General features: G+C 43.7%; 1 protein-coding gene across 8 annotated transcripts in view; it reads right to left on the reverse strand.

Moving 5' to 3' along the window:
• Nucleotides 1-23912, reverse strand: part of GRAMD1B (GRAM domain containing 1B) — a 289702-nt gene that overhangs the window by 124352 nt on the left and 141438 nt on the right. For 6 of the 8 annotated variants that reach the window (XM_043533870.1, XM_043533872.1, XM_037882223.2 and 3 more), the window contains one exon: nucleotides 16962-17771. The exons of 1 other annotated variant lie outside the window; for it this stretch is intronic. In XM_043533870.1, the coding sequence (XP_043389805.1) occupies nucleotides 16962-17323 (362 nt within the window). In that variant the 5' untranslated portion in view covers nucleotides 17324-17771. Of the gene's footprint in view, nucleotides 1-2269; nucleotides 2451-16961; nucleotides 17772-23912 lie in introns of those variants that run through there. One more of the 8 variants, XM_037882224.2, reaches the window with a different exon arrangement.

Raw genomic sequence — 23912 nt, forward strand, 5'->3', positions numbered from 1 at the left:
TCCCAAGAAATGTCATTGGGGCCTAACGGTACAGGTGTACAGCACACTGGTCAATGTAAGGGGAAGGCATTATCACAACAGATTCTAGATACCAGATGGGGACTTGCTCCAATTCTAAAGGAATTTTCATTCCAAACCTAAGGTCAGAGCCATCTCTGAGCCTGAGAGCCGTGCTAGTTCTCACTGTAGCTCAGTGGTTCCCAAACTTTAACAACCTGTGAACCCCTTTCACTAAAATGTCAAGTCTCGCAAACCCCCTCCTTAAAATGATTATTTCCAGGAATTTTCTCCTTTACCTGAGTATAAATTATAAAAGCAGTGATCTTGGAAATATAAAACACATGCTTATTACACACTATTTATTAATTATTATTAATCATTACTGTATTTTTATTACATTATGAAAACGGCAACACTCTTCCAAGATCTCACTTTCGTAGCTTGTATCACTTTGAATAAGCCTGTTATAAGGCAAGGCTCCTGTGTTTCATCAAGGAGTATCAGATGTGAAACTGCATGAAGGTATTTAAGAAGCCAACTCAAACACAAGCATTCAAGTCTTGAGCAGTCCAGGCAAAAAAACGCATGTTACAACAAATCAAACTTGTTCTTCATAATAATTTTTAAAACAATACTAGCTGCCTATTTAATTTTAAAAACAGCAAAAAATATCCACCTTCCTTGCCATTTCTGAAAAGGAGTCTTGAAGTTTAAATCTCCTCAGTGTGATAGATATGCTTGCTTTGATTTGCTTAGTTCTTGGAAGTCCAGGGGCTCCAGGCTGCTGGCACCGTGCTGCCCGGGGTCCCTAGGGACAGCTCTCTCTGCCATTAGGGAATTTTTTCCCCGAGAACCCCCTGTAACATTTCACGAACCCCAGTTTGGGAACCACTGCTGTAGCTCATATAAGGCTCTCCTCTCTCTGCATACTTAGTGCGTCTTTCTCCAATGTTTAAGGGATGCATTCATTCCAGCTCAGTGTGCCTTGAACTGCTGTGTTCCCTAATCTACTGCCATTATGTCTAGTAAATACAGTGATTCCCCCTCCCCCTGCCAGTACCTCAGTGGTACTGAAAATGGTCAGGGAGGAAAGTGGCCAGTGGAACTGAATTTCAGAGGGAGAGTTACAAACTGAATCCACAAGATGTCACTGTTTGCTTCCAAACTGCCAAAATATTGTGCCAAGCACCACATGAGGTTTGTATTATCCCCCCAAACAGCTGCGACCTACAATCCTGGATTGTGCCTGCTCTGGCCAGCAGCACCAGTGCCCTTCTTCCAAGTTACAAAACTTCACATTTACGGAGAATTCCTTGTCAGCAATAAGTAAAGGGAAATCAACAGGTGAGAACGTATCATGCCACGTGCTGCCCAAAGATGTCCAACGGCTTTCATTTGCTTCAGGATCCAGTTCAAAATTGTTGTATTGATACTTAAAACTCTCGATGGAGATGCTGCAGCTATCCTTGTGGACATGGTTTCTCTTTACTCCTTCTCCTCTCTCACCTCCTTTCCATCCCTTCATCTCACCTCTTAGCGCAACACCCTTCTCTTCTCCTGCCATCCAGAATTGCCACCTTGACTGTCTCCAACACAGCCAGCCAACCACACACACGCGCACACTCAAACTTTCATTTCTCTGAAAAGCCATCAACGTATCTCTCTTCCTCCTACTCAGAGTATATTGTATATTTTTATGTCAAATTCTAAAAATTATATTATTGGAATTAATTACTTCTAGTAGGCTACTACTACTAGGCTATTGGATAAAGTCCTCCCCTTCAAGCAGTTTAAATATTTAAAGAGACACAGCCATCTTAAAAACCACCCTGAAAATATTTTACCAACTCCTATTGCAAATGACACCTACAATTATTAGAGCTGAAAGAGATCAGAAGGAAAATCATCTCTATTTTTCGGTCTGTTTGCTTTGTGCACTTGACACAGCTCTTGACATAGACAGTTCTACTACAGTAGGTTCCCTCTCTTTGTGTTAGCCTTACACACAACAACAGAGAAAAGAGAGAAAACATTTTGCATAGGAGAAAACATGGTTAAGCCTCCCCCAAAATTGACAGGCTGACTCAAGGGCAGGTGTAATACCAGATTATACCATTTATTAATTTTAAATCAATGAGATTTGAAGCTAACAGTGCCCCGTCTAATGACTCCCATGATTCTTGTCTAGATACTAAAATGGCCTGAAGTTGGTCAGAAAACTTTGAAACTTAGGAAATCAGCAAATTCTACAAAACTGCAAGGTCCTTACCTCATTCCAAAGCTTTATTGTGCACAACAGAAACTCAGACTCATCTCTGAACCTTTGGGGTATGCAAGTAAAGTGGAGGTTGAAGTTTGACAAATGTGTCTGGAGTTCTCTGGTGCTTCTAAGATGTGTATTGCTGAAGTGTAACAGCACCTCCTCAGAGGGGGCAATGTGGTCAAAGTCAGTTCTCACTTAGGCTCATGTTCTGATCATTATTTTAAACCTCACAAACTGCTGAAGCACTTAAATACAAATTAACTGAGCCATTTAACCATTAAAATGTTGATGTATCTTTCCTAACCCTCTCTAGACTGTCCCCTGAAATGATACCAGCCAAGTGGCTTTATCCCATGAAGTTGTGGAGTGGGAGGAAATATTTGTATTATTTTTTATAAATATCACGTGCCCCTCAGTGTGATACCCTGCCTGAATGCACAGAGTTAGGTCAAAAGGACTATTAAAGAAATCAGTCAGTGAAGGGAAAACAAGGCCCAGATAAGAAGCATCCCTTCAAGCAGAATAACCAAGTTTATAGCCATGAAGAGGGGCTCATCAGCCCCAACCCGGGCAGTTTTGTCAAAGCTGAGAAGTGGGAGATCAAATGACACGGATCTGGTAAAAGACTGCCCCTTGCTGAGCGGTGTCAGCTGCTGCAGGATGACACACAGACTGAGGCTAAATCTACGCTCTAGGTGCTACAGCCGCAGGGCTGCCATGACACCACTGTAGTGCGGTAGCATGGATACTTGCCATAGCAACAGGAGGGGGTTTTTCCGTTGCTGTAGTCAATCCACCCCCTCAAGAGGCAGTAGCTAGGTCAATGGAAGAATTCTTCCTTCAGTTTACCAGTGTCTATATAGGGGCCTCGGAGGGCTTAACTAGATCTCACGGGGTGTGGGGAGTGTGAAAAATTCACCATTCTGAGCGACTTAGCCAGGTCCTAGCCCAGTTTTAGTTGTAAACCAGGCCTGATGGAGAGTCAAGGGTCTGCAGCAAACCAGCTATAACTTGGTCCCCAAGGGAATGGAGAACTCCCAGGCTGTTATGTCTATCTAGAGGGCTTGAGGGGAATGCCAATCCTAGATAAGATTATATGCACACCATTCTCTTATTTTAAATCCATTTCCCGCAGTGCTGTATACCTTTAGAAAAGATAAATCATGCTTTGTTTTGCAGAAGCTGCTTCTGTGTCACTTCAAACTGATACTGTCAATAGGGACCCAAAGGAAAACCTCTGCAGCCATTGGGCCTGCTACATAACATGGTTGGAAGCCAGGAAGGTGCAATTTGGAGAGCAAGTCAGTAGAGTCCTGCAAATCTGCGGATATCCATGGACCATATTTGCGGATAGGATGCAGATACAAATTTTGTACCTGTGCAGGGCTCTACCAGTCAGAGACCAGCTGGAGGAAGAGATTCCACCCCAAAGAGAAGCAGAGGCACAGATCTGTCACTTGAAAGGGGTACACTTGGGACTGGAAAAGGGCCTCAGCAGGGGTAGCCTGCCCAGAGACCATGACAGATGCTAACTCAGCAGGCTGGGTGCAAGGTTTTGCATTCGTAGCCCATGTACTCTGAACTCCAGGTCATGTGTTTTTCTCTGACTGAAAGATCCTATTTTCTGAAGCCCTAGAGAAAAGATTTCTCTTAGTTGTTAGCTGCAAATAATGCAAATTTCCCATCAGTTCAAGATTTTCTTAGACTTAAGATGAGCAAGAGGCAGGTTTGCAGGGGAGTGGTTCTCCCTATAAAACTCCGATCGCAGTTCCTTAGAAGTCAACAAATGCATAAAAGAAAACAGATTCTTACAACAAAAATATGCACTCAATTCCACATTTCTTCTGCCCCCTCACCCTCCTTCCTGACTGCACTGACTTGGTGACCTTCACTGTAATCACCACTATTCTTATCTTCATCACCACCACCACGAGGCTTAGCTTCATCTTTATTACCACTATGTTCACCCTCAGCTCTGCTACCTGGAGGAAAATGTCCATCTCCATTGTCACCACCACAAGCCTCATCTTCATCACTATTGTCTCTGCCAACACTAGTACAGCTTGTTGTGCCAATGAAATCTCACTTCTATTCCTGTCTTCACCACTTCTAGCATGCCCTTCTCTATCTAGGTGCTTATATGGGCCTCAGACCATAGTGACAAATCATCATCATCATCTTCACTAGCATTTTTTTCAGCTCAATTATCAATTTTTTTCAGTCCCTGAAATTATTTAACCAATGTTTTATGGCAACATAGTCCAACCAACGGACTGCTTGCAAAGTATTCGCTGGCACTGCTGCTTTGAGTATCCACCGTTTCTGCTGTGTGAATGGTAAACTACATCACATGGGATTGTTGCTGCTCTCTGGTTTGATGGCGAGCTTTTGTAAACCGGAAGAGAGCTTAAGTCATTGTGACTACTGAATATATACAGTGTTGCATTGAAGTCAGCTTCAAGTTGGACACACAAAATGCTTGCAGCATGAAGTGTTTCATGAATGCATATTTACACAAGTACTCATGATATTGACCTTCCACACATGATCTTGTGCGCAAACACACAAAAATAACTGATACTAATATTTACAGAAATGAATAAACACGTAACGGATACAGACACTGAAATAAATATGCAAGTTTTATTCAAACAAATGGTCAAAAGACACTTGTTCCCCCCGCAGCATTCTAGTTTTCTAGCCTTTGCTGAATACGTTAAAGACTTCTTTGTCATATCTGGGTGTCAGAATGTGGAAAGTTATGGGCAATGTGTTTGAACCATTCTTATCTTCTTTGTATGTGTCTTTCTATTCTGAGACTTGAGTCTCTGAATGATAATAGAGAGCCATGGTCCTATACATGGTTTCAAGGTTGACTTTGTTTTTTAAACCTAAGCAGTTCTCCAACTCAAGCACTTTGGGCCAGATTTTGAAAAGCGCTTAGCACACAGCTGCTCACATTGTAATATTTGTTGCCAGATTTTCTTGTGTGTTCAACACTCAATATGCTGAGACTTTTTCTAAAAAAGAAATCTGGCCTCGATTGTGGGTGCCAAGCACTTTTGAAAATCTGGCCCATGGAACCCAATGGACATAAAGGCAAGAATATGTGACATTTTATCTCCCCATTCCATATCCAACTGTTTGTGAAGGAGCAAACTTGAAGAGATCTAGATTACTTTAACAATTCTGTTTTTAAATTAGTTGTGCTCCTGCCTCAAGAAATAATTACTCGAGCAAGCCATTTTCACTGAATGGAAGCATATAATCACAGAGACATATACATTATTTCCTGACGTCTGCCTATTATTCAGTCGGCATGCAAGATGGATATAGTTTACTTGTCTGTAAACTACAGAAAGTGCAATTTCTTAGGGTGATTCAATTACAGAGGCACAAGTATTATTCACAGAAGATGAGAAACTGATCTCATAACTTCCATGAGGTTTTCTAGCCTGCAAATCTGTGAATAGCAGTATCTGATAAATGATCCAGCGACATCACCACTTTCTTTTCAACTAAGGATCTGATTTTCTGCATGGAGAGTATGACAAAGCGATAGAATGTATGTAAAGCTTACTGTGCATTGCAGATTGCGGGTATAAGCTTGTAGATTTATTTTCAGAGGATGTTCCCCAGTGGTGGATGGGTGGGTGGATATGGGGTGAAAGGAGAGAGAAATATTGAGGGAGATATAATCTATTAATGAGAAGGGTAAGGACTCATTCACGAAACAGTGGGGATGATGGCAAATGCTGTTATCTATAACTATTTGCCAAATAACTTCAACAAATAGTTTTCACCCTCTGAGTCCATATGAATATTTATTATTCATATCGTGTCATGGATCACTTCAGTTACATGGTTTTGTTTAAACATCCTAATCAGATTTAAAAAAATTTAAGACTGAAGAACAACAGACAATCAGCAATCAATTATGCACCTCTGCTACAAATGCATGATATACATCTGGAGAAATACACATTGATGTGAACATCTGTGATATTTTTCACCAGTACCTGCTTCTTGTTAAAAAGAAAGATGGGTAATGAATAATACAATCCCATGAACCAGTGAATGGAAATCAGTGCATCTATTCAGATTTGCAAAGATTTTCAAAGCTTTTTATTTTTAAACTAGTGGTCAAGGTCAAGGATTTTTCCTTCTTCTTTAGGACTGTGAACTTCACAAGACAGGGACAATCCCTTCTTACAATCCATGGAAAGTGCTTAACACATCATGAGAATTGCTACACACAAATGATGAGAAAAATCTCTTAATATTAATTATTTGTATAATTGACCAAGAAATATTTTTCCCCAGGAAAAAATTAAATGAGAATACATTTTTTAATTTTCAACATTTTTCTTCTACATTTTGGTTTTAAACAAAAACATTTTGGCTTTCATTGGTGAAAACCCAAATGCATTCTTTTTAAAAATATGGACATTTTTTTACCCAAATTTCCATTTTGCCAAAAAGCTGCTGTTCAGCCGCAAAAACAAAGAAGCGTGGAAGAACATTTTTTTCCAACTCTAATTATTTGTAAGGCACCAGACAAAGCGGTAATCTCACAAACAATACAGGACTGAGCTCCAAGCCCTGGAGGTCTCTAGAGAGGAGCTGCATCCTTCAGACTCTTTCCCCTCAACAAGAGAAACAGACATAACTTCTGGTCTAAAATCAATCTGCATATGTGTCTTTCGCTTCACTCCGCCGCTTTGCTGATCCTTCCCAGAACTTTGCCCCCTCAAATCCTTCATACGGCTGCAGCAATAAAAAACCCAGTCCCAACTCCCTGAGAGTAAATCATCGGCCCAGGCAAATGAAATTCCTGCCATCAAAAGTACTGTGTTGCCATGGTAGCGGTGGCTCCTAAAATAAAGGCACCATTAAGAATTGTCAGAGGCCTGTCACAGTGTGGGAAATAAGAACTTATTGGCCTAAATTCTAAGGGATAATGAGACCCCAGAACGCACTGTGACAACATCCCCCCATCCCTACCCATCAATAAGGGTTCCCCCATGATAACCCTGAAGCAATCGGACAGTGTAATGGATGGGGAAGCACGTGCAGCCCTGGATTTCCTTTAGCTCCTGTCAGTTCCCGCCACTCACCCTCAACATATGAACATAAAGCTGTCGGGTAGAAAGATGCGTGCTTCTAGCCAAAGGCAGCAAGTTAACACCAGGCTTTATTAAAAAGAAGATACGGGGGATTAGTGTTCCGTGAAGCCTGTTGCTGCACTGAGACGGTGCGATTCTGGAGGCAGCCAGCAGATGGTAACACGGTGTCTGTAAAGATTACAACACCCTTTGGCATTTATAGATCTTCTTTCCATCCAAGGATCTTAAACCCCATCGCAAAGTTGGGTAAAATTTTCTTTTATCCCTATTTTTACAGATATTGAAACCAAGGTACAGGTAAAGTGAAGGGACTTGTCCAAAATCACACGAGTCAGTGATAGAATCAGGACTGGAACGGTGGTCTCCCGATTCCTTGTCCCCGTCTCTAACCACTAGATTCTGCCTCCTGCCTTATGCACAGATTCTCTACAAGGTGTCGGAGTAGCAGAACAGAGCGAGTTTGAAAGACATGCTCAAGCTCAGACCCTGCACTAGCTACAGCCTGTGTAACAAACTCTTTATTTTCAAGACCAAAAGAGGCACTTCCTGTCCATGATCTCATTTGCTTGAGTACACTTATAAAGTCTGCGGACGATACCAAGCTGGGAGGGGTTGCAAGTTCTTTGGAAGATAGGATTAAAATTCAAAATGGTCTGCACAAACTGGAGAAATGGTCTGAAATCAGTAGGATGAAATTCAATAAGGACAAATGCAAAGTACTCCACTTAGGAAGGAACAATCGGTTGCACACACACAAAATGGGAAATGACTGCCTAGGAAGGAGTACTGCGGAAAGGGATCTGGGGGTCAGAGTGGATCACAAGCTAAATACGAGTCAACAGTGTAACGCTGTTGCAAAAAAAGCAAACATCATTCTGGGATGTATTAGCAGGAGTATTGTAAGCAAGACATGAGAAGTAATTCTTCCGCTCTACTCCACACTGACTAGGCCTCAACTGGAGTATTGTGTCCAGTTCTGGGCGCCACATTTCAAGGAAGATGTGGACAAATTGGAGAAAGTCCAGAGAAAAGCAGCAAACATGATTCTCGAACACACGAGTCTCGAAAACATGACCTCTGAGGGAAGATTGAAAAAATTGGGTTTGTTTAGTCTGGAGAAGAGAAGACTGAGAGGGGACATGCTAACAGTTTTCAAGTACATAAAAGGTTGTTACAAGAAGGAGGGAGAAAAATTATTCTCCTTAACCTCTGAGGATAGGACAGGAAGCAATGGGCTTAAATTGCAGCAAGGGCGGTTTAGGTTGGACATTAAGAAAAAATTCCTAAGCCCTGGTCTACACCCGGGGGTGGTCGTGAGGAGCTCGATCTAAGTTACGCAACTTCAGCTACGTGAATAAAGTAGCTGAAGCCGACATACTTAGATCAGCTAACCGTGGGGTCTTCACCGCAGTGAGTCGACGGCTGCCCCTCCTCCATCGACTCTGCCTGCGCCTCTCGTGGCGCTGGAGTACAGGAGTCAACGGGAAAGAGCTCGGGGGTCAATTTATCATGTCTAGACTAGACGCGATAAATCGACCCTCACTGGATCGATCGCTGCCCGCCGATCCAGTGGGTAGTGAAGACATACCCTTACTGTCAGAGCGGTTAAGCACTGGAATAAATTGCCTAGGGAGGTTGTGGAATCGCCATCATTGGGGATTTTTAAGAGCAGGTTAGACAAACACCTGTCAGGGATGGTCTAGATAATACTAGTCCTGCCTTGAGTGCAGGGGACTGGACTAGATGACCTCTTGAGGTCCCTTCCAGCTCTGTGATTCTATGATTAGTCCTAGCCTGCTATAAAGAAAAATAGGAATGTTTAAATTCAAAACATATTAGTGATCAAAACGCCCTGTGATATCTATCTGCTCCAGTTCACTCCCTACTGACTAGTTGCTCACATCATATACACTACCACCCCAATTAGTGCTAATTAGTAACCTTTGCTGTTATTTGAATCAGCAGTGGAGACAGTCTCCTTCTCATCCCTAGAGGGGTGGGGTCCACCAGATGAAGGTAAAGGTATATCAGTGGCGCTGGATGGACATTGCTGTTCCCCTCACTTTATCAGTTTTGCAAATGAACAGAGAACATCAGTCTGCAGAGCTGCTGTCAGTCCAGCTCCTTTCATTAGCAAGCCATTCAACCACCATCAAAGTCTTCAAAATGTAACCAGCGTGAGGGCGATCATGGCAACGAACATGATGATGAGGATGAGTTGTTATATGCCAACAATAAACTCAGGTCTGTGCAAGATCTGGAACGTAGAGTGTCCCCTTGGTAAACATTTGCTGAATATACAGGATGAACAATATTCAGCATCTGGGCTATTTGTGAACTTTCGCTATTCAATGTGTTGTGACTAAGTCACCCTAAGTCACATAGCTATTGTTTCTGCTCTTTGATTTGGTGACAAACATTTAAACAAAGAAATGACAAATAATGAATAATGGTACAAACACAGTAAGACTCATCACAGAACTTCACAAAGCTGTTGGGATTCACAGATACTTGGCTTTTATTGGAATAGTCACAAATTATACGACTACAGGAATCATAATGAATCTTATTTCATGGTTTTAAAAAAAATATTGTATCAGAGGTTTTTTAGTATTCAACCAGCTCCACGGGAAGCTCAAACAAAACCTAAACTGAACTTTTTTATGGTTAAAAAACGGCCATATTAAGCACCCAGCTCCCCCTACATTATCTTTCCTTTTCACAGCAACTTATGCATTTCCATGTTAAACAGCTAGGTCAGAAACAAATTCCACTCCATCAATGGAAGGCTTGTTCTCATGGTTATTTCCAGACCAACCAAAGGCAGAAAGTACAGGATGTCTTGCAAGCAAGCCTACCACCAATGAGATTCCCAGTCCCATTTTGTAGCTACAGGACAGCCTGGGTAACAGCTACATTTCTGAATGCTTATTCAAACCAAACCCAAATCCTGTGACATTCTTCACTCGTCACTCATATTTTATGCAGCAAAGTTGGGCTTTTTAAAGTATGCTAAGTGGCTTATCAGGAGGAGTCTGCTCAGCAAGATTTAACAAAATGATAAGACATTCACATGAATAAGAGCAGCCTCTACAGAGACACTACCTAGGTTAAAAACCACAAAACCTTTCTCATGCTTGAAGAAATTTGCCTTCCTTTGAACCATCAATAACAGGTCACTACTACAAGCAGGATACTGAAGAAGTTGGGCCCATTTCTCTGTTCCATCATGGAAGACATACATGCATAGATTAAAAGGCCAGAAGTTCCACTGTGATCATCTAGCACAGATGTGAGCAAACTACAGCCCACAGGCCACATCCGGCCCACAGGACCATCCTGCCCGGCCCTTGAGCTCCCGGCCGGGGAGGCTAGTCCCCAGCCCCTCCCCTGCTGTCCTCCCTCCCACGCAGCCTCAGCTTGCCGTGCCGCCAGCGTTCTGGGTGGCGGGGCTGCAAGCTCCTGCCGGGCAGCGCCGCGGCGGGGTTGCCAGTCCTGCTGCTCTGAGCGGCGGGGAGTGGGGGGGTTGGATAATGGGCAGAGGGTCCTGGACGGTAGTCAGGGGACATGGAATGGTTAGGGTAGGCGTGGGAGTCCTGGGGGGGCCTGTCGGGGGCGGGGGTGTGGATAAGGGTCGGGGCAGTCAGGGGACAGGGAGCGGGGGGGTTGGATGGGGGTGGGGTCCCAGGGAGTGGTTAGGGGCGGGGGGTCCTGAGAGGGGGAGGTCAGGGGACAAGGAGCAGGGGAATGTTGGATGGGTCGGGAATTCTGAGGGCGGCAGTCAGGGGGCAGGAAGTGGGAGGGGGCGGAGAGGGGGCAGGGGCCTGGCTGTTTGGGGGGGCACAGCCTTCCCTACGTGGCCCTCCATACAGTTTCGGAACCCCGATGTGGCCCTCAGGCCAAAAAGTTTGCCCACCCCTGATCTAGCATGACCTCCTGCATAAACACCTACCATCGACTCATGTCTGTTTGAATTAAAGCATATGTTTTAGAAAAACCTCCTATCTTGATTTTAAAATTGCCAGTGATGGAGAATCTACCACAACCCTTCGTAAACCGTTCCAACTGGATAATTACCGTCCCTGTCAAAAACCTGCACCTCATTTCCAGTTTGATTTGTCCAGCTTCAATTTCCAGACACTGGATCTGGTTATACCTTTGTCCGCTAGATGGAAGAAGCCCTCTACGATCAGATTTCTGTTTCCTATATAGGTGCTTATAAACTGTGATTGTGGTGTAGTGAGAGCTGCGTTAAAACTGTAAGATGTCACTCTAAATTTTAGGGGGGGTTCCTAGTTCTGCTTGCAGGCTAAGGAGCTCTGTGGGAAAGCATATGAGTTGCATCTAGCAGCAGTCAGTTTGCAGACAGAGAGCCTATAGTAAGGCAGGGTGACTTGTGCCTCTCAGTTTTAGGGAGCAACCTGTTTTCTCTCTCTGTTTTTAGGTTAGTGTGTATTATTCTGAATTTTAAGAAATAAAGTAGTGTTACTTTGTAACCTTCCAGCAAGAGTATTTTATATAACTTCTCTGTGTGTATGCCATGTAAATAACAGCGATCAAGTCACCCCTTACTTTCTCTTTGTCAAGCTAAATAGTTTGAGCTCCCTGAGTCAATCACTAGAAGGCATGTTTTCCAATCCTTTAATCATTACTATGGCTCTTACCTGAACCCTCTCCAATTAATCAAGGTATAAGGTCCTTAATTCCTTAGACCCACAAGTGCTCATTTCTATCCAGGTACTTGGGAGAAGAGCTGAATTCTTACTGCTGACTCTCACACTCCTGCTAGTTTCCAAATTTAGTCACATGCAACATTTCTAATGGGGAAGATTTTTTTCCCCCTTTTGACTTGAAAATAAAATGGGGAAATTTCTGAAAGCCAGAAACACCTGGAAGCTGCTAAACTCACAGAATGACTCAGCTTGCCACTTCTCAGAAACTGAGGGCATGAAATGAAACTCATCATGGGGCAGGGTTTTGTTCCACAATTTTTTTTAAACCACCTGCATTTCTCACAGCATTAGCTGCTCTTTCCTGACCCCTATATTCTACCATAAAGACAGGCTAAAGCCAGAGGTTTCACTGAGGTCTATATTGTTTGTTCTTTGCAGCAGCTTTCTGGTACGGGAGTTTCTGAAGTTTTTACTCTATTGGTTTTTGCACTCAGTTCTTACAGTTAAGCAAAATACCCACAATGATCATTTTTCCAGAGTATGAACCCCAGGACTTTTCCATGGTGCAGAAGGGAGGTGAGAAGTTAACAGAATAAGAGCTCTTGCTCTTGTAAGCTCTTGCTTACAGATTTAAAGGTCTGAGGTCAAAGAGTTTTTAGGGGAGGACCCTCCTCTCTGGAAACTCAGTTGGTCCACTGACTTAAGAGCTGATGTAAAGGTTTGCATAATGGAAGCCATTTGCAGTGCACTGCAACAAGCTGTATCAGTACTATGGAATCCAGGACACACGTTACGTACTTCCAAACCCCATCTATTAACTATTTACCTATATAGAGACATGGAGTGCACACATCTGAGTTGGGGTCTCTTGACCTTCAAGCCATACAGCAATGCCTATCTATTTATTCCTGGCTTTTGCCAAAGTCTTGTTGTCTGGGCAGGGCATCTCAATTCCATGGTCAACTCCATTTATTTTGGGGGGACATTGGCCCTTGCACGGTCTCTAAGGAACCATACATGGTCCCAGAGATTACGATGCATGGGTTTTGTTAAACAAACAAACTAATTAATTAAAGCGGATACACTATCACATTCACTTCATAAATAATGCATGTTCATTGCAGGCATAGCAAAATGCTAACAGATTGCTTTGGCCTGCCTGTGAGGTGTATCATAATGGCTGTTACCATTCTGCCTTAGTAATAAATAATAAAAATAATAATATTTTGCATTTACATAGTGCCTTAAATCTAAGGGCCCCCGAATGCCTTACAAAAGTTGGTAAGCACCATCACCACCAGTTTGCAGATGGGGCAGCAACTGAAGTTCAGGGACGTGAAGGATGGGATTAAACTGGATATAGTTTGCACAGCCTCATGAAATGTGTTATTATTTTTTACTTATTTGTGACAGTGCCGAGGAACCTTAGCCATGGACCGGGACCCCGTTGTGGTACGTGCTGTATAAACACAGAACCAAAAGGTAGTCCTTTCCCCAAACAACTTACAATCATTATGGGCTCTCTTTTGATGTCTAACCTATAATGAACTTGAGAAAACCCTGGCATCTTATGTATGTGAACAAGAATCTCGCTTGTCCTCTCTTTGTCTGATGACAAGTCACCTCTTCTTCCTTGCAATTGTGCCATTACTAAACTAAGGAAGAGTTTTAAGGGAACCAGAAGGTAATGGGTCATCAGAAAGACTTGGGCCCAAGTTTCCAACAGTAACTAGTGATTTTGGGTGTGCGGCTGGGTCAACACTTCTGGGAGAGGAAAAAATGAAGCCAGAGCTATTCAAATGTAGAAAATTAAATCAACCATCAAGGGTCTTAGTAGAGCAGACACTCTGTTCTATCAGGTTCTTCTACCATGCCCATCACTGGGTTAGGATTGCCTTCCAGTAAGGCAGAGGCTAGAAATAAGGTACACATATTGGACAAAGGGTAATTACACACTGGAAAAACAAACCAAAGAATGTGGTGGATTTGCTATCACTTGAAGTCTTTAAATCAAGATTGGGTGTCTTTCTAAAAAATTTCTCTAGCTCAGATTACTGGTAAAATTCTATGACCTGTGTTATTCAGGTGGTCAGACTAGATCATAATGGTCCCTGCTGGCCTTAAAGTCTATGAACCTATGAATAGTGTATTAAGTGATTTGACTAGCACCAGTCTCATATTTATGATGCTGATGTCCATGTAATAGCGACACGATATTGCCCCAGAAGAGCCAACACTCGTGGAAACCAAGCCTAGAGTACAGGAAGATGGATGGAGAACGATTAATCTGTTTCTCATATGGCCAGCTTTCTCCTGCTGCTCCCCAGAGCACATTATGCCATAGGGCCTCATGACATGAGGAGGTTTATACTGCAGTGCAACCAACCTTGGGAGCAGCGTTAACCGAACACTGTCGTTCACCCCTGCAAAATTCTCCTGGTTCACCATAGCCTGCTTGGACAAACTCCCTGCTCTGACCCAGCAACCCCTGTTTTTTTCCCTCTCCTGCTGTGCTCTAGATGTGCATTGATCCTCTTTATGTTCTCCAAGCTCGCAAGCTCAGCAGAAAAGGGCAGGAGAAGAATTAGATGTTGTTTTCCTCTGGGCTGGGAAGGGAGGAATTCCATTTGAAAACCTGATCTATTTTCCATTGCCGAGGAATGGATTTGGAGCCTGTAATACATGAAAAGAGAAGGTGCCATGCTGGCCTTGGTATGCTAATGCCACCTAATCCAAAAACTGCCTTAGCTTTTTTCCAGTCACCATTTCAAAAATGTAATCAGGGAGAGTGCAGAAATTTGCTAAGGAGGGTTAATAACCAGAATACTATCTGCATGTCCTTGGACATCTCTCTCTCTCTCTCCCCAGAGATAGACCCAAATAAAAATGCTGCATCTAAAATGCCACCAACCCTGGTGAAGTTCAAATCTGAACTCTGTAATTCAGACACTTCTCTCTAACACACACACACACCAACCACACAATCTCTCCTATGTTTTCAAGGCCATCCCTATCTGTATCCTTAACCATCATTTGAATGACACTGAATGTTCACAATGTCAGGGAACTTTTTTTCCAAAATGATCACTTTCTACAAGAGAGGCCATTGTACAGTCATTCCTCACCTGCTGGTACAGAAATGCATTCATCAGCAGAACATCCTTGAGACTTGGTGTTGCTAAAGCAGCACCTTAGGTTTGCAAATGGAATTGGACCTAGTGGAAGTGCTTTTGCAAGACTGGGAGTGCACCTGGAGCCCCAGAGAGATGTGTTGATGGGTTTAACTCCTCCACCAGACCACTGGGACAACACAGCAGTTAATGGGACAACCTGCTAGACAGGGTAGAAACAGAAAAGGACATCATATGGTTCCTTACATTTACTTTTTTTAAAATGTAATATGCATATGCAGGCTTGAAGCCCACAAACTGAGCTAATAAGAAAATTATTGTTTTTCCTGCAAAAGAACTGATGAAAACAACAACAAAAAACAATAGATTTTCTTTGAAATTTTTCAAGTTTTGGTGAAAAGCAAAAAACTGAACTCTGTCTCTGAGTTGCAATCCAGCCAATGCACGCACATCTCGTAGTGCCACCAAAACTTATAACAATAGCAACTCCAACTCTAACACTAGAGGCAGAGGAACAAATGTCAAAACATCCTCAGCAAGCCAATTTTCGGACTGTAGTTCCCAGAGGATTGGATAGCTTTGGGAAAGGGAAAAGAGTGACTGTCATCTCTTGGTCAATGGTTTGAATTACACCCAGGTCAGTAGAGATCTGCACCAATTCTTATAATAGTACACTGGATACCAATAAAACCTTCTATCTCAGACTCAGGGCTTGTCTACAATGCAAAGCTGTCGACAAAACTTTTGTCTTTCACAGGTACTTAAAAAAGCCTTCCCCCACCAGTGCAAAAGACAAAAGTATGAACGCAGCTTTGTCGGCCGAAGCGCTCTCCTGCCAACAAAGCTAACGCCGCTCATGGGGCTAGAAGTATTTTGTCGGCAAAACTGTCGACAAAGTACCAAAAAAGAGCGTTTACACATGCTGACTTTTACTGACAAGGCTGTGTCGACACAGCCTTGTCGCTAAAAGCTGCGTGGAGTAGACAAGCCCTCAGAGTTCTTCACGAATTAAGCCGTACAATGCCCTTGTGACGCAGATGAGCATTAATTAGTCTCTTTTCTGCAAATGAATAAACTGAAGCACAGTACATCTAAATCTGTGGCAGAGCCGGGGACAGAGCTCAGACCCCTCCCTGGATGTGCAGGTCTATGCTTTAGTCACAAGCCCAGCTTGCCCCTCACTGTCCTCTCGTTGCCATTTGACAAATGTGCAGCAGTCTGTATGACATTAGTTAGGGAACTTCAGTCCAATTCCTAAGGGAGAGGAGAGTGCATCATAAAAACCACTAGCAAGTTTGGCATTAACTGGTCCCTGCCTTGGCGGTCTCAGCAGAGATGCCAAGGACTGAATGGGCCATGAAGATTGAACTCCCCTCTCCTTCTCTACAGGGGGACTCTGCAGGCCAGGGGTCAGATACATGGACGGCGTAGCATACAGGAAGACTGCCCTGCCACTGCCCATCTCTTAGGGTCTTCAGTCTCCATGGCCATCAGTCTGACACTTTTCACCAGCATTAAACTCACTTTAAAGGTATGGCAATCAGGGACTGAATCCGGCTCTAAAAGCATGAATCTCTACGGCTTGAGCCAAAAGCCTGGAGTCAGCAACAATCTAATATACCACTTAAAATAGCTCAACCACTAGAGGGGGACAAAGACACTGTGGGTAGCGGGCTGAGCCCTCTACAGGTAACAGAAGGAGCTATTGCCTTGTCCTAGTGGGAGCCTTCTCAGCTGCAGGGAATGGGAGGTTTGGCCAATGACATACCTGCTTTCACTGTATTCCTTCTTCTCTCTCACGCGCAGCCACTTCCGCAGCAGGAAGCGCTTGCGCCGCGGGGAGGCGCTGGGTGTAGAGCAGTTCGACCATGGGGTGTCCTCGTCACTGGATGGGGTGATTTCTATGGATGGGAGTTGCAGGAACTCTTTGTTGGGTGAGGGAGAGTCCTGGTACCCGCCGGCCTCCAGGCTCTGCTCTTGCACGTTCTTCATCCGTTTCATCTTGAAGCGCCTCCTGCGCAGGGTGGGGGTGGACGAACTGGACCAGGCCTGGCTGCACTTTGGCACCTGTTGCTCTGGGACCTGCAATGCCGGGAGCTGGAGGGTCTCTGTCATATTGGCAGCAGGCATCAGATCCCCTTTCACCTTCCCCTCCCACCTCTGCTCTCTCTCTCTGATCTCAGTACAAACCACACACCACTAAAAGCTGCCCTTCTCCACTCCTCCGCAGCTCAGCATGTTCCCTCCCCCCCACCCCGAGAAAGAAATCTCGTGTTCCTCGGTGCTTTCATTTAACGGGGGTGAAGGGCAGGACGCTCAGACCACAAGTGGAGCCAGTTTCAAAGTTTCTCTTTTGTTTTCTCCTCCTTTCTCACAGAGGAGCAACTTCCTCTCCTGCCTGGTCTCTTTCAGGGCAGCGAGTTTAGCCTCTGGTACGAGGATTGCTGACAACCCGCTGAGCTCTCTTGGCTTTTCTCGTTCTGCTGTTTTCTCTGCTCATTGCCCAGTCCTGGCTCAGTGAACACGCCTCCAGAGCTGTGCTGGAAAACAGTCTTGGGAGACCGAGAGCAATGTGGAGCTGTGAAGAGGTCAGAGAGAGAGAGGGGAGGGAGGGAGGGAGGAAGGGAAGCAATGATACTAGATAAAATCGGAGAAGGGGGCGGGTGATGGAAGTTCTTTTTCTGTAGCAGATAAGACATGCACAGGCAGCTGCTGCAAGTGTAACTGCACTTCTAATCCCGAGGGGTGGGTTCTATATTACTGAACATGCCCCTACTGCCATCAGTCTAATGAAAGAGGATAAAGGGGGAAAATAACTTCCCATACAAGCTGAGTGGTAGACTTCCCTTTTGTCCCACCTTCCTATTTGCTTGTCCCTCCCTGCAGAGGGAGGGGAAGGAGTGGACCCCAAGTTCCATCATCTTGTGACTACATATATTATTTTTCACCTCATTTGAATATACAGACAGAGGGGAGAAGAGGGGAGAGAGTTTGAGGAGCAGCTAAAAGGCAGCAGTGGCACTGGGGTTGGGATCCTGGCTGACTTCGTTTTGCCGAGGGTTCATGGAGGCTGCTTCCAAAATGACACACTCAGTGATAGATGGTCCTGAGTTTAGGAACCGACACTGAGAAGACAAACACCACACAGAAAGACAAGACGACATGCAGGACAGGCCTGAGGGAAAAAACAAATACACACTCCCCCGGGTGGAAGATTCCCAGGCACTGACCAGACCAAGAGGAAATGAGGGTTTCTATCAAGGGTTACCCCTGGATAGCTCGATGGAAGAGCTTTGCAAAACTTTGGGAATGTAACCCCAAGCCTGGCAGAATGTGCTGTGTCCAAGGGATCAATACGACTCCCCCATCAGGTTCACCAAAGTTTTGCTGAAGGGTTTCAAGCAAGGCTAGGCTGAGTTATGGTTTCACCCAAAAATCATGCAAATCTAAGCAGATTCTGTCATGGATGTGCCTGGGAATTTAGACTCCACAGCCAAATACAGAGCTGAATTTCATTGCTTGTCTTCATTTCTGAAATGGGCTGATCCCAAACCCCAGAACTGAAGATCCCCAGAGCTGGGGCTCGGAGGAGGAAGGGCTTCAAAATCCAGAGCTGAATTTTGAAGCTTGGTCCTCACCTCTGCTTCCAGTGGTTGGAATGCACCAAGCAAAACCAGACAGATTACAAGCAGATGTGAGGACTGAGAGAAGGAAGATTTGGGTGGGTGGGAAGCAAGATCAGGGAGATAAGAGGGTTCATTGTTAATTTAAAAAAAAAATCACTGGTTGGCAGCCTGAGGTCACTCTATCTCACAATTCCCTTCACCCATTGCTCCTCCTGTGGCTCAGAAATTGGCTAGAACTTTAAGCACAATCTATATTTATCCATTTCTAGAGCATCCAACACCATGGTATCTAGATGACTTCCATAAACACGCAATCAAAATGACACCCTCCCCCCTCCGTGAACGGCCACATATCTCAAAAAGCACAAAACACCATTAATTCTAATAAAACACAGACACTTAAGGAGACAAAAGAGCAAAAGGTTTGTTGTTTGATGTCCAGCACAAACACAGTCGTATTATTTGCTCATTACAAGGATTGATACCTTTATTTTAATATTTTTCTGTAACACGGTGAAACCTGAACTCACAACTACCTGAGAACTGCAGTCACCTGTTGTAACAGCCAATGCCGTAACAGCCTCCATAGTAAGTCACCTTGTATTCAGCCGCCACAAGTCTGATGTTGTTACTACTCACTGAAAATGTATTGTGAGCATCCTACTAGGATGTCTGGAAACCAAAATCCTATAATACAGTCCCTATGGTGCAGCATACAAGGAAGTATTATAGCTATGGTTTAGTCTAGACTGGGTTATTGTATTGTTTTGCACTGCTTTATTCTGATGAGAGGAAAAGGAATTGGGGGGAGATGAAAATGTTGTTTCAGTTTTTCATCAAAGTTTCACCATCAGCAAAGTTTTTGAACCCTCTGCCCATTTCTAATGTATTGCAGCATGTAAATGGGCAGTCTATTTGTTGGCCACCATTACCACAGACATTAGTGGGTCTGATTTCCTCTGGAAACCTTTGTGAAATGTGTGAGGTTTATTTGGATGTTGTATTAGGGACAGGTAAACCAGCTCAAGAAAGTTTAATTAATTCCCCCTCCCTAACCCCACACACACTCCCACTTTAATAATAAAACACGCAGAGCATGTTACACCTTCATGAAGATCCAACTCCATATCCTCCATCTTCAAGACACCACCAGGATTTGCCTCAGCAGAAGGTTCTTTCGCCAAAGTCTATCTCTGATCTCTAAAACATCTGATTTCGTCAGCATCCCATGATTCTTCCCCATATGACAAAGAATCCCTGAGTGCAGAATTCTCCCTATTTCATATCATGAGAACCTTCCCCAGTGAGACACAATGAGTTGGACGAGCACAGGATCTGCCATGTTAACTCTAAGAATTTCTCTGATTACTAAACAATACTTATTTACGCTTGAACATTCTGGGTCATTTTTATTTTGGACAGCGGACACTGCACACCTCTCTGATGTGCTCTGAAAACCAGAAGCTACATAATGAGAGAGAGAGTTCAAACTTCCTTACCTACAGTTTGAAAAATACCATCCACGAACAGGAATTCTCACTGTGCAGCACACAAACCTGAGAGATGTTGCTGTGCCTCTCAGAGGCTCTCTTTGCACTCCTGGGTTTCTGCCCCATTTGATCTCGGTTACCAGCCATGTTGGTAGAGTTATATCATCTTGGAGAGGGTTCACATTTTTTAAGAATATTGCCAGCACCATCTAGCATGGCTGTGGGACCCTTAGCTCCTTGCCAGGACACGGCAAAGGCATTATTCTTCAGATCAGCATCAGAATTGGTGGATAGGTGGATTCATTTTTCCTAATTTTGAACCTGTTTGGAAGTTTGACTCCAGCTCAAACATTCTGGAGTTTGCAACCTGCTTAGGAGAGACTGTGAAAAAAGGAACTGAAAAAAACTAAACAGACTCTATATACTGGATATAGATCATCTACTTGTACTAATCCAGATTCTATGAAGTCCTTCTATCCCTACTACACAGGTTAGATTTCCCATTACTTAACTTTCTTCTAAACTAAATCATTCTTGATAAGGAAAGAGGGGAAAAGACCCAGATAAAATACAGGAAAAAATAGTTGTGAATTCAAAGTAGTTTGCAAATGCAGAAAAACCCTGAAAACGACTTCAAGAGATTAACAAATCCTTCAAACGTGTGAGATTTGCCCTCCCTATGCTTTGAGAAATCTTTCAGTTGGAGGAGGGAGATTACTGCAAATATAATGCTTGGAAATTTTCACCAAATCACCTTTGCAGCTCAAAAAGTTTACTTTGCTGAACATTTCCTCCACACACACCTCAAAAATGGCAGTTTTTACTAAATCTGCCATGCTTCAGGCAAAATACTGATCCTGCAGCGACAATTTTTTTAATTAAAAATTCCAAAACTACTGAGGTTTTTCTCTATGACAGAAAAAAGCAAAGACCTCCGTTTTCATGGGGTGTGGGGTTGTTATAAATATTGTGGAAAGCGCTACATTTTCTTTGGCATCCCAATAAAAGTTCTCTACTTCTGTCTCAAGGCCCAGCACTAGAACACTCCCTTCAAAATGGAATCCCTAAAAACCCTTGGGTCCAGTGCACACATACCCTCACACCTTCAGCTAGAATTAGGATTTGGAACGTGATGCTCTTGTGGATACAAGGATGGATGGTGATTCAGGAGATTGGGGTTCTGTACCTAGCTCTGCAACAGTCATCCAGTGTCACCTTGGGCAAGTCACTTAATTTCTGTGCCCCAGCCATTCCCCATTTATAAAATGAGACACTAGTACTTCCCTGCCTCATGAGGATGATGTGAAGATACATTTCTTAGCATATGGGAAGCACTCAGATACTATCATGATGAACACCACAGTAACGCCAATGAATAAATACTAATAAGTTGCTTGTTATGATCTACCTATTCTGATTTGCCTTTATTCCCATTAAAAAAAATACAGGATCTTCCCCTTTAAGTCACTATTACCAAGCAACAGTTGTTCACACTTGAGGATACTGCATCAATTTTATTTTGGACACAGGACACCAGTCACTTGCCCGCATGTGTTGTTCTTTGATACGCAGAGGCTCCGTTGTCAGACAAAAACCACAAACTTCAGCCCGTGGTGTGAAAAATACTAGCCACAAACTGTCTTAGTTTTGTGACACACTGAGAATTCGCAGAGGCTCTTCTGCAGCACAAGCCCTGCTGCTCTGCTGCATTTATTCAATTCCTTATGGGAAGAACCAGGCTCTTTCCTCACAAATAATATATAATGAGAGGTACCCAGCGTCTGCAATTCAGAGTCTCAGATGCCCAGCACCTATCAGGACTGGCCAACACGAAGTCTAATCCTTTGTCCCCCCAACCAACATTGTGAAGTGAGGAAGGAATGCATTTTACACCAAATGCAATCTACGCTGCCTGTTCATTCAGGAGGAGGGATCTCATTATTCACTAGTCAAAGCTAATAAAAATACATTCAGTTACATCCCCAGCCAGTCAGAAACTAGCCTTCATAATTAAGTGTACAACTTGACCTTTACAAATAAGCTGGCATTTGCTTGGCTGAAGATTTCAATGAGTCTGTCCTCTAAGTCAATAAGAATCAAGCAGGTCAATAATGGTACAGTAGACAAATGCTATTCTCTTGCACCAGGGTCTTGTTAGATACAGTGACAATCTTATTTGGGATGCTACAAACATAGTGATTACAAAAAGAACAGGAGGACTTGTGGAGCCTTAGAGACTAACCAATTTATCTGAGCATAAGCTTTTGTGATCTACAGCTCACTTCATCGGCTCACGAAAGCTTATGCTCAAATAAATTGGTTCGTCTCTAAGTTGCCACAAGTACTCCTTTTCTTTTTGCGAATACAGACTAACACGGCTGCTACTCTGAAACAGTGATTACAGTGGAGCATCATCATAGGATCAATGTCTCCTGCATTATTTCCCACAAATGGCTTGGAATTTAATTAGCCTTTATCTTGTCACAACGCTTTGTTACAGTGACACCGGATCTTAGAGACACATTGCTCAACATGTCTAGCCTGAAACAAAAGTACAAGCGTATGTGCTATACAAGATCAAATAGGCACAGACGTTAGAACCGGAATGGGTGGATATACACAGCCCCTGGAAGTGGTCTGTGCAGAATATAGGTGCAATGTATATACTGCATAAGGCCACCTGATCCTAATCCTAAAACCATGGGCGCTGGCCCTAAACACACAGTCTGACCCTAGAACTCAAATACATATTCAAACACACACACAAACACAGAGTAAAAATCTCAAATACATGTTCACTATATCCCACCTCTAGCACCAGAACTCAAACCCCATAGGCCCTACAACAAAGCCAGAAATGGGCTTAAACATAGTCTATCTGATGCTTTCAAACTTGAAACAAAGTATATTGAACACATTTAGTATTGTTTTACCCATAAGTTTCTGAACATTTAGTAATTCATGAAGTGGTTTAAAGAGGTTGGATGTGAGTAATGTCACACTCCAGTCAACAATACTGAACAGGCACTAATGCCCGAGTGGATCCTTCTTTTTAAAAATAAATATTTCCTGTGTCATCACCAAATATGAAAGGCTTACGGCTGTGCATTTATCGCCTGGTGGAGGTTGCCGTGAACTGCACCATCCCTGGTACCGACAGCCAGCTGCAACCTGAAGTCGTCGTCACTGACAAGGACCAGAAAAAGACCATTCTGGTCGATGTCACGGTCTCCTTGGAGAACAGGACCCCGGCCTTTCGCGAAGCCCTAGCTCATAAATGGAAAAGTACGCTCCCCTGGCTGACACCCTGAGAGCGAAGGGCTACAAGGTGCAGATGGACGCCCTGATCGTCGGAGCCCTGGGCACCTGGGACCCCTGCAACGAGCGTGTGCTGCGGAACTGTGGGATTGGTCGACACTATGCACGGCTCATGGGGCGCCTCATGGTCTCAGACACCATCCGATGGTCCAGGGACATCTACATCGAACACATCACCGGCCACTGACAGTACCAGGAGGCGTGAGCTGGAGCGACATCGTGCATCGACTACGAGAAAGGGACTGAGAGACTTTGTCTGTTGGACCACATGAACTGGAACCATAA

Source organism: Chelonia mydas, chromosome 22 (assembly GCF_015237465.2).
Source record: "Chelonia mydas isolate rCheMyd1 chromosome 22, rCheMyd1.pri.v2, whole genome shotgun sequence".
NCBI classification, from domain to species: domain Eukaryota; kingdom Metazoa; phylum Chordata; order Testudines; family Cheloniidae; genus Chelonia; species Chelonia mydas.